This window comes from Symphalangus syndactylus, chromosome 21 (genome assembly GCF_028878055.3).
Source record: "Symphalangus syndactylus isolate Jambi chromosome 21, NHGRI_mSymSyn1-v2.1_pri, whole genome shotgun sequence".
Classification (NCBI taxonomy): domain Eukaryota; kingdom Metazoa; phylum Chordata; class Mammalia; order Primates; family Hylobatidae; genus Symphalangus; species Symphalangus syndactylus.
The window spans coordinates 74,764,408-74,776,069 of NC_072443.2; the positions used below are offsets into that span (position 1 = coordinate 74,764,408).

At 39.7% G+C, this 11,662-nt stretch overlaps 1 protein-coding gene across 22 annotated transcripts in view; it reads left to right on the forward strand.

Moving 5' to 3' along the window:
• The window catches only part of EOGT (EGF domain specific O-linked N-acetylglucosamine transferase), a 40,777-nt gene extending 30,057 nt beyond the window's left edge, over positions 1-10,720 (forward strand). For 21 of the 22 annotated variants that reach the window (XM_063630760.1, XM_055259556.2, XM_063630762.1 and 18 more), the window contains 4 exons: positions 2,697-2,758; positions 5,704-5,823; positions 7,017-7,119; positions 7,691-10,720. In XM_063630760.1, coding sequence (XP_063486830.1) covers positions 2,697-2,758; positions 5,704-5,823; positions 7,017-7,119; positions 7,691-7,837 — 432 coding nt within the window. In that variant the 3' untranslated portion in view covers positions 7,838-10,720. Of the gene's footprint in view, positions 1-1,605; positions 1,729-2,696; positions 2,759-5,703; positions 5,824-7,016; positions 7,120-7,690 lie in introns of those variants that run through there. The other variant, XR_010118665.1, reaches the window with a different exon arrangement.
• Positions 10,721-11,662: the final 942 nt, after the last annotated feature.

Genomic DNA, 11,662 nt, shown 5'->3' on the forward strand with positions numbered 1-11,662 from the left:
GTATGTGTGTGTTTAAAGACCTAAAAATAAGAACGTATCAAATGGTGCAATGTTGGGTACACAAAGGGAAGCCTCAGTAGCCAACAGATCAACAGTATATATTGGTACACACCATACACAATGAGTGCAATTGGGGGTCAGGCATATTATTGTGTGCTCCTTTTGTACATTGTGCCCCCCCAACCCTCCCAGCAAACCCATGAGGTAGGTATGGTATTACTATCCTCTATTCTAGACAAGGACACTGAGGCTCAGTGCTTAAAAAACATGCCTAAGGTCACCCAGCTGGTGATTAGAGTAACGGAGGCATAAGTCAACGTAGTCGGGGACTGAAACTGCTTTCTTAGAGTGTGCTACTACTAAAACAGCAAATAGATTCCAGAGGAGGCAGAATCTACCTCTGGCCCCAGTCTATCAGGAAGGGGCAGGCTGAGGAACAGCATCAGGCCACTGCAGAGGTCCAGTAGAAAGGTATAGTGCTGGCAGATGCTTTAGTGCAGGCGTGAGGTTTTCAGATCCAGTCATGCACATTGCCCAGATGATGGCGCCCAAAGGTGAAATTTGATCATTCAGCCCCCAGCTCCAAGCCAAAGAGCACCCAACTGGCTGCTTCTCTCCTGAGGATTGGATGTCACTAGAAAGGCAGCTCCCGGGCGGGGAAGAAAGCACCTTTGGCTATACTTTGATTAATAAATAGATAATACAACTCAAATGGCCTCATTAAATCTTGGCTTGTGGAATCCTGCCCAACTGCACGGTTTGAATAGCTGTTGGAAGGGATAGGGCCACCTTTCTCGTTCAACTAGAAATCATGAAAAAGGGCATGCTTGCCCTGAGACCCTCAGCACACGTGATTCCTTTTTCTCTTTTCTTTTTTTTTTTTTTTTTTGAGAAGGAGTCTCACTCTTTCACCCAGGCTGGAGCGCAGTGGCACGATCTCGGCTCACTGCAGGCTCCGCCCCCCAGGGTTCACCCCCTTCTCCTGCCTCAGCCTCCCGCGTAGCTGGGACTACAGGCGCCCGCCACCTCGCCCGGCTAATCTTTTGTATTTTTAGTAGAGACGAGGTTTCACCGTGTTAGCCAGGATGGTCTCGATCTCCTGACCTCGTGATCCGCCTGCCTCAGCCTCCCAAAGTGCTGGGATTACAGGCGTGAGCCACTGTGCCCGGCCATGTGATTCGTTTTATGTGGGCAATCTCATTAAAAGACCAAGGTTTATGCCATCTGCCATCTCTCCTGTAAAACAGAATTCTAATCTTCTTACCCCTTCAACTCTTTATAAGAGTTCAGGGGCTGTCTCGAGAGAGAAATTTCCAGTCATGACTCTGTGTGTGTGTTTGTGTGTGTGTGTGTGTGACACAGGAGGGGATTAAATCTTGGTCACTGCTTGTTGCTTTCTCTAAGCAGGACAATAGAGTGTACTGGTTAAGAACACAGGTTCTGGGGTCAGAAGACCTAGATTTATTTTTGGCTGTGCATTTGGGAGCTGTGAGATCCTGGGAAAGTTATTTCACTTCTCTGAGCCTATCTTGTCTAATTTGTAAAGTGGGCATAGTACTAATACTTACTTGGTATGATTTTTTTTTTTTTTTTTTTTTTTTTTAGACTGAGTTTTGCTCTTGTTGCCCAGGCTGGAGTGCAATGGAATGATCTCGGCTCACTGCAGCCTCCATCTCTCGGGTTCAAGCGATTCTCCTCTCTTAGCCTCCCGCGTAGCTAGGATTACAGGCATGTGCCACCACACCCAGCTAATTTTGTATTTTTAGTAGAGACGGGGTTTCACCATGTTGGTCAGGTTGGTCTTGAACTCCTGATCGCAGGTAATCCACCCACCTCGGCCTCCCAAAGTGCTGGGATTACAGGCGTGAGCCACTGCGCCCGGCCACTGGTGTGATTCTTAGGAGGATTAAGTGATGTAAACCTAACGACACTCTTTGAAATGCTAGCACCATTTACATGCCCCGTCAATAATACTTGGAACTGTTGATGTTGCTGTTGCAGTGCAGTGCATGCCACAAGGCAACGTGATACAGGTGCAGAAATTTCTGAATGATGGTGATCCCCAGTGGCCTAATTGTGAGGGACAGAGAACTATGACTATATTTTTGTTAATAAATTAACAATGCTTTGTTACTTTCTGTTTGCTAGAAGAATAGTTGTTTTTCTATGTAGAAGTACTGAAAATGTTTTTCTGCCAAGACTTCAGTATTTTCAGAGGATGAGGTTTAAAGCACTAGTGATTTGTCTGAAATGAGATAATGGATGGGACAAAAACTTTTAAGGTAAAGTCTGGAACATTTTGGGCATTCTGGTGCCCAAAAATGTATGTTGAAAGTTGAGGGAATAATAAGCAAATGGTAATAACAACAGTTAATGGTTAGTGTGTTTCTGTGCCTAGTACTTTGCCTCCATGAATTGTCTTCTGCTTTCAGCCTCACAACAACACAGTGCGTTGGTATCTGAGGGAGGTAGAGTCGTGTGTTCACAGGTGGAGCCTGGATTTGAACTTAATGACAGTTCAGAACTATTGACCTGAATGATATTTACTTATTTTCTTTTTATGTGTTGTTGTTGTTACCAAATGATATTTAATATCTGAAATAGTATATGCAAAAAAAAGAAATTTTAGGACTCATAAAGGAAAAACAGAAGTGAAAGAAGGAAAAGAAATGCGAAATGTTTCTCTTTTTTCCCAGCTTGTAAATGCACTGAAAACAGTATCTACATTTGAAGTCCAGATTGTTGATTACAAGTATAGGTAAGTAATAGCCAATCTCAGCAGACACTGTCAACTTTTGCTTGGATGAGGTCAAGGGGGCTAGAAAGCATTTTTCCAGTGGGAGCCATTGGCATTTATAGGCCCAGAAGGGACAAGTAGACACTATAAATGAATGAAATGGGCAGGTGAAGGCCCTGGGAACAAGGGCAGTTACTCTTTGGCTTTCTGGGGCCTGATGTTGTGACTCCATCTCCTTATTCGAAAGAAGTGATGAATTCAGATTTTCATTTAAAATTTCAGAATTTTTTGTTTGTTTGTTTTTGAGACAGATTCTTGCTCTGTCACCCAGGCTGGAGTGCAGTGGTGCCATCTCGGCTCATTGCAATCTCCACCTCCTGGGTTCAAGTGATTCTCCTGCCTCTGCCTCCCGAGTAGCTGGGACTACAGGCATGTGCCACCTTATCTGGCTAATTTTTGTATTTTTTGTAGAGACGAGGTTTCACCATGTTGGCCAGGCTGGTCTTGAAGTCCTGACCTCAAGTGATCTGCCTGCCTCTGCCTCCCAAAGTGCTGCGATTACAGACATGAGCCACCACACCCGGCCTAAAATTTCATAATTTTAAAAAATTGGCAGACTGGCCGTGATGGCTCACGCCTGTAATCCTAGCACTTTGGGAGGCTGAGATGGGCAGATTGCCTGGGCTCAGGAGTTCAAGACCAACCTGGGCAACATGGTGCAACCCCATCTCTACTAAAAAATACAAAAAATTAGCCGAATGTGGCAGCGTGTGCCTGTAGTCCTAGCTATTCAGGATACTGAGGCAGGAGAATGACTTGAACCCGGGAGGTGGAAGTTGCAGGGAGCTGACATCGCACCGTTGCACTCCAGCCTGTGTGACAGTATAAGGCTCTGTCTCAAAAAAAAAAAAAAAATTGTCAACTAGTTCAAAATTTACAGATGTTATAAACCTAATTTGCCCTGCCTGCTGCCAGATTTCAACATCTGACTTAATTATTTATAAGGGGATAATTTGAGGGTCAGAATAACATGAAATTTTAAAAAATCTTATCAAATATTTACATTTCTTTTAAAACTCTTAGTACAACTAAAAGGCTTAGAAAGACAGAATATGCCTATTATTCACAGTTTAGGTAATTCCTATTGCTAGAATCACATCTTCCTGGTAAAAGTAGTACATGTTTCTGGTTGAAAAAGTCAAGCAGTATAGAAAAGATCAAAAGGAAGAGTGAAAACTTTTGTCTCCATGTCCACCTACAATCACAGCTGTGTTTCTCACATCTAACACTGTGAACACTTTCCAGTTAAAAGAAGTATACATGTCCCAGCATGTGGGTATCTAATATAGATACACTTAATTTCAGAGAATGTAAGCATAGGAGCTTTGCACTTCATTCATCATACATTAGTTCATTTGTGCAATAAATCTCTATTGGGGACCCATGAGCTGGTCACCAGTCTCAGCAGTAGCAATCCCATTATGGCAGATGGCAGAGCCCTCGTCTTGAGGATCTCAGACACTGAATAGAGACAAATAGCAACCGTAAAAACAGCTACTATTTATCGAAATGTACTTTTATGCTTACTTGCTTTATCTCATCTCATGCGTTCAACAGTCTTCTGAGTTGGCCCAGCTAGTCCCATTTTACAGATTATGTAAAATCTGCTGTGCTGAAGAAATGTCGTGTCAGTGTTGCTTGAAGAAATGAGTGAGCCAAGACGGGGCCCCCACATCAGTCCCAAAACCATTCACTGAGATGAGGCTGGGAAGAAATGGAAAGAACTGGGCAGGGCACCTCTGAGGCTGTATCATTGACTGGCTTTTAAGGATATGTTGTAGTTTCTCAGATAAGCAAGAATGACAATGAATTTGTACCTTGCCAGTCTGCGGGAAATATTAGTCACATGTTGGCACGGGGATTGGTGAGTGCTGACCACAGGCGTTTCCGCCACTGGCAGTGCAGGGGTATGTTCACCTGGGTGAATGGCCGTCCTTCCCTTGGTATCAGTTCACATTCCTGGAGAAACTGAGGCACACGTTCTCTTTGCGATATGCATACACATGGAGCTGTCTTCCTTTTCCTGTGTGGAGTTTTTGTTGTTAGCTGGTGTAAAAGGGAATTTAGCTTCCCTTCTTAGATCCAAAATAATCTTGATCATTTATTTTTCTTTATTTTGGGTAAAGTGGGGCTGGGAGATCTCATTTCTTTCTGTTTATTCAGAGTGTCACCCTTATTCTAGCACTTCTCCCTAGCCTCACCTCAGTGAATTGTTTGGGGACTGATTTTTGGTTCAAAGTTTACACACTGGTTAGTGTCTTGGATTTAGAGAACACTTGTACAGTCCTAACATGCCTAAAATTGTGGATTTGTCTGTTCCAAAGGTAGGATAATACCCTGGTGGTATCTGAGATTGTTTTGGATGTACCCAGATGGCATTAAAAAACTTAAATCACACAAGGAGAAATGTTTCTTTTTAAAAAGTCCTTCTATTATCGTAAGGAAATAGTTTTTAATTTAGTACTAGTGTGTCACAACATCTCTTTAACACTTGCCAATTTCTCTTTTTCATGAAGAAAGAGGAGGCCTCAGGCTCTGAGCTTTGTCTTGCAATAGTATCCGCCTCAATTTGAACACTGCTTAGTTTGATTATATCAATTTTTACAATTTTGTTAATGTCATATGTCACTGCTTTTCCATTTAAGACAGATATTAAAGTTTCCTTTAAAAAAATGTACTTAAACCTAAAAGGATAGGTGAGCTTACTTAGAAAATATATTAAATTATTAAGAAATTTTTTAATTACTACAGTGCACTTGAAGTTGGCAAAAATGCTTCTTAAAAATGGAATGCGGTTTAAAATGGGCAATACACTTATAAATATCCTTACTGTGAATCATGAACTAACTCAACCTAATACTTCTCTCTTCTCCCCATCTCTCTCATGTTATTCTGTATGTTCACAGAGAACTTGGGTTTTTAGATCAACTAAGGATCACACACAACACGGACATATTTATTGGAATGCATGGAGCTGGTCTGACCCATTTGCTTTTCCTTCCAGACTGGGCTGCTGTATTTGAACTGTAAGTGTTTGGAGGCAGTTTTACACTGAAGCAACTGATAATGCTTTTTATGCATGCTAAAGCTTTCATTCTGTGCATCAAAAGGCTTAATATTTAATCATTCAAAAAGAGAAGTCACATCTTATAGACATCTGGAAAGAAAAAAGGCCTGCAGCTAAAAATACAAAGTCTGCAGCCTGCCATTGCACTTAGTAAGCCAACTACCCCTTCATCTTCCAATCCCCAGCATGATGCGGAAGATGTGAATCTGTGGTTTCCTTATTGAGTTTGTTCCTGCATACCTCCCAAACTCTGAGCATCTTCTTGCAAACAGTGTAGTTATTGTGTTAAAGCATTTATGTCTCATGCACAACATAGCTCCAAAATACAAGCCAACCGCTTCACTTAGTGCTTGCTGATCCCATACACAGGGAAACTGAGGCCCTTGGGTGTTAATGATTTGCCCAGGGCATACTTTTAACTCAGTGGTTGGTTTATGGAGACATGGCCTTCCCTCTCATAATAATTCTGCTATTGGCACTGTGCTCCATTTTAGTTCTTGAGACACTAATAGCACTTACTGTTACCTGTTTCCCCCCATTATGTCTAAATATCTGGATTCTATGGTTTCATTTTAAAAATGATTTGACTCTGTATTTAAATAGGAGGCTGTTTAGGAAAAAAGTTGTCATGAACTTCCAGTGCCCTGCAAAACATTTCAAAAATGTATATGATATAGGTAGAGAAATAGCCAGATAATGGATTCTATCTCTATCATTTCTCCTATAGAGAGAGAAGGAAGGATGGAAGAAGGGAGGGAAATGTAACTGAGAAAACTCAAGCCTTAGAGTCTGATGGACCTGGGTTCTACTTTTGCATCCTTCACTATTTAGTTATATGACCTTGGAAGTGTTACCTATCCCCCTTGCCACTTTCATACATTTAAACACAGAGGTATTATAAGGTGATGTCAAATCCATAGGCAGCAGGCCCTATTGAATAAGGTCGATTCTCTCCGTTCCATGACCCTATTTTGTTTTTTAAAAGTTGAGTTCATTTAGTTCAGAGAATATTTTTACATTTTCTTCCTCAGTCTTGTTTACAACCTTTTACAAGGACATATTTGGGAGCTGCATTTTATTTTCACAGAGAGTTGTTGATTTGGCAAACACCTTGGACAAAAGCCTCATGTTGTGACACTCTTGTGTCCTTAGGTACAACTGTGAAGATGAACGCTGTTACTTAGACTTGGCCAGGCTGAGAGGCGTTCACTACATCACTTGGCGACGGCAGAACAAAGTCTTTCCTCAGGATAAGGTAAAGTTCAATCACAAAACTTACCTTGCTTCATTTTTAATTGGTTTAAAGTATCCAATTATTGATACGAAAAATGGTTATTGAACTTGAGTGCTGCAAAGATAAACTGTTCTCTGGAATACTGAGTTGTTTTATTTTATATTTGCAAATAGGAGAAAAAGGGGAATTAAGCAACCTATATCTTTAATGTTACAAAGGCAGCTTCGTGAAATTTGGGCTTAGAAAGATCTATTAGATTATATATAGAGAGGGGATCAACAAGGTACAGCCCTGTGGGCAAATCCAGCCCATGACATGTTTTTGTAAAGAAAGCACAGTCATGCCTGTCTGTTTATGCACTGTCTCTAGTTGTTTGTGCACTTCAGTGACAGAGTGGAGTAACTGTGACTGAGACCTTAGAGTCAGCAGAGCTTAAAATATTTATCATCTGGCCCTTATCAGGAAAAGTTTGCTGGTCTCTGATGTGGAACATAAATTAAGTTGCCTTAGCCAAAGTAACATAATTTTCCTGCTGTAGAGAAAACCATGACCTCTGTGAGTTATGGATTCGTGTTCTGGTTTATTTTCACAGGGCCACCATCCAACCCTGGGGGAGCACCCGAAGTTCACCAACTACTCTTTCGATGTAGAAGAATTTATGTATCTTGTCCTTCAGGCTGCAGACCACGTATTGCAACACCCAAAGTGGCCATTTAAGAAGAAACATGATGAGCTATAAATATGTTGAGTCTGTTTGCAAAAAGAGAGTGTTTCAACACTCCAGCACCCAGACTTAGAATTAAATCAGTAAAGCAACCTGTTATTTCCTATCCCCGAATTACCTTTTCTATGCCAAAACATACCTTCAGGATATTGTTATGTGTTTTATAGACGTTAAGTGTTTCATGTGGTTTTTGTGTCGTTGCTATTTATCAATAGCAGTAATTTTGCACTGAAAACTTTTTATAGTTCAAAAATTGAGCATGGACTTCCCGGTATACTTTAACTTACTTTCTTTCTTTCTTTCTTTCTTTCTTTCTTTCTTTCTTTCTTTCTTTCTTTCTTTCTTTTTTTCTTCCTTCCTTCCTTCCTTCCTTCCTTCCTTCCTTCCTTCCTTCCTTCCTTCCTTTCTTTCTTTCTTTCTTTCTTTCTTTCTTTCTTTCTTTCTTTCTTTCTTTCTCTCTCTCTCTTTCTTTCTTTCTTTCGTTGTCTTTCTTTCTTTCTTTCTTTCTTTCTTTCTTTCTTTCTTTCTTTCTTTCTTTCTCTTTCTTTCTTTCTTCCTTCCTTCCTTTTCTTTCTTTCTTTTTTTTTTTCTTTGGAGACAGAGTCTCACTGTCACCCAGGCTGGAGTGCAGTGGCATGATCTCAGTTTATGCAACTTCTGCCTCCCAGGTTCAAGCCTTTCTTTTGCCTCAGCCACCTGAGTAGCTGGGATTACAGCCTGCACCACCACGCCTGGCTAATTTTTTTTTTTTTTTCTTTGTTGAGACACAGTTTCACTCTGTCACCCACGCTGGAGTGCAGTAGCATGATCTGGGCTCACTGCAACCTCTGCCTTCTGGGTTCAAGTGATTTTTGTGCCTCAGCCTCCCAAGTAGCTGAGATTACAGGCGTGCACCACCACACCCAGTTAATTTTTGTATTTTTGATATAGATGGGATTTCACCATATTGGCCAGGCTGGTCTCGAACTGTGGGTTCAAGAAATCCTCACACCTTGGCCTCCCAAAGTGCTGGGATTACAGGTGTGAGCCACCACGCATGGCCCTGAACTTTCTCTTTTTAGGGATACCAAAGTTTTCAACTTTTTCAGCTTTAGAATTTGTAAATATTTTTGTAGAATATCATATGACTGTAATTCCAGAGTGTTCCAGGTTGTTTATGATATATTTGGGTAAATTTACAATTGTTCTTTTATTTGCCGTAATCTGGTTATAACGCTGTTAGTGGTAGGAAAGGAAAACATACAAAACATAATACACACACACACGCAGAGTTGTGATTCTCAGTACCAAGCTGTAGGACCATGTTATAGATCAGAGTTTAGTCACCTCCCGGTTATATGCATCAAGAGCCTGAATATATCATGCCACTATATTAATTTATATTTACAGGTTTCATAATTAAATCACGTTTTCATAAAATGTAGCAACTACATGTGATAAAAGCAAATTAGAACATTCTGTAGGACTGTTTTGCATACCTTCTATCTGGTTTCCACTGATTCCTTCTTAGCCATGGAGAGCATTTGTGATTAATTAATTTATATATGAAATAATGGTTTCCATTTTATGCGAGTATTTGTAACTGCATATACCAGTACGTGTGCATCTACCTCTATCAGCATGAAAGTATTCCAGTCTTTAATTTCAAAAACTTCAAATTAGCCTCATGAAGAGAATTTTTCCCTATGAAAAATAAGACCAAGAAAAAACAAAAGACGTGTGACTTATTCAATGAAAGTGAAAAAGAAGCCATAAGAAAGTATCATTGATTAAAAAGAATATCTGAAATGTAGCCCTACTCTTTTAATGGGATTCGCTTCCTGCTGCTTATGAACTTTCAATTTAGTAGTCAGAAACCATGGATTCATTTGACTGCACAATGTGAAGTTTACATTTTATTAACACTTGAGTAGTCTAATTCAGAGACGAGTTACTTCTATTTTTAAAATAATGGAGTAGCAAATTACAGAATAGCTAAATAATTTTTAAAAACATTTTACAGTTGTAAAAAATATGCATCAGAAAAATGACACACAAAACAAAATATCTGGACCTTTATAGAAGATGCTTGCTGACCCCCACTTTAAAGGATTTGAACAGTCTTCTAGAATTGAGGAATATTTATTAAAATACCTATAAAGAAAACAGTGAATCACTGTAGCAATAGCTTTGATTCAGACCTTAAAATCATATAAAAAGAATTACAACATGTTACGGATTTTTTTTTAAGGTTTCCTGTTATGTTTACTTTTTTTTAATCTTTTTAATTATACTTTAAGTTTTAGGGTACGTGTGCACAATGTGCAGGTTAGTTACATATGTATCCATGTGCCGTGTTGGTGTGCTGCACCCATTAACTCGTCATTTAACATTAGGTATATCTCCTAATGCTATCCCTCCCCCCTCCCCCCCTTTTTTAATTTTATTATACTTTAAGCATGTTACGGATTTTTAAATGACAGGTATTGCAACTTTTTGTTTGTGCAAAATACTGAGTAACCACTGGGAAAATATTTCAGATGAAAGGAATGACAAAAGCATGTTGCACTTTACATCAGCAAGGCATTGACATCTGAAAGAAAAGTTTCACCGTTTGTCCTCTTACCTCATTTTAAGAAGAGTGTGAAAATGGGATGCTCTAGACTAGTGAGAATTTCAGAAATTGAGAACAATTTCATAATAAAACTGCTATATTTGAAGAGAGAATACATTTTATATAAACAGGAAAATACATTTGACACTTTATGGAATTAACTTTTATGAGACTTTGTGGGAACAGAAGGTCTTCAAATTGTAAAATGTAAAGATTGCTCTTTTTATTAAGTCTTTAACAGGGATGTATATCATTGTATGTTTTGGGTATGGCTTTGGAATAAATCATTTTATATTTTATTTGAATATCAGAACATTTTTAAGGTTTTCTGTGTCAATGTTTCTGTGCTTCTTTTTTGGCAATCTGGTAGCTCTTAGATTATAAAAATTAAGTACCTCTCTGATAATTCAGTTTGATCAAAAATACCTTTTATTTAGCAGTTTATTACATGATGCTTCTATAGATATTACATTGTATAATCATTACCAAAATGACATAAGAATTATGGTGCCTGTTTCTCATGTGAAGAATGCTTCCCTAAAGATGAGAAGCCTTCTGATTCCACATGCAGTCTTCCATTCATTTAGGGCAGTCTTCCATTCTACTCTAGGGATATTACGGGACTTCCATGAGGATCACAAGCCTTCTGGTTCCACGTTCACAGTCTTCCATTTATTTACTTGTTCATTCAATAAATATTGATTGGGCCGCAACTTTGTATCAGTTACTATTCTAAGTTCTGGGAATATAGCAAAGAAAAGAATAGATAAAAGTAATTGCCCTCGTGGAGCTTACGTTCTGATGGAGACAGACATTAAACAACATCAATAAGATGTGCAGCGTGCCAGATCCTGATACATGCTATGGAGAAAATCAAAGAAAGGGATGTGGAGTCTGGGGTGGGGTGGAGTCCTGCACACTTAAGTAGGGGGTCAAGACTCAAGACTAGAAGGAGGTGAGGGATGGAGTTATGCAGATAACTGGACAAGGAGCATTCCAGGAAGCTAGAAGAACATGTGCAAAGGCCCCAAGGCAGAAGCATGCCTGGTATGTTTGAGGAACAGCAAGGAAGCCAGTGTGGCTGATGTGATCAAGAGCAGAGGAGTAGGAGGTAAAGTCAACAGATAATGCAACAAGTGTGTAGATGTCAAGGTTCTGATGAGATGGAAGCCATTGAAGGGATCTGAGTAATAAAGACCTGCCTTATCTCTAACGCACTAACTCTAGCTGTTATGCTGAGTATAGGG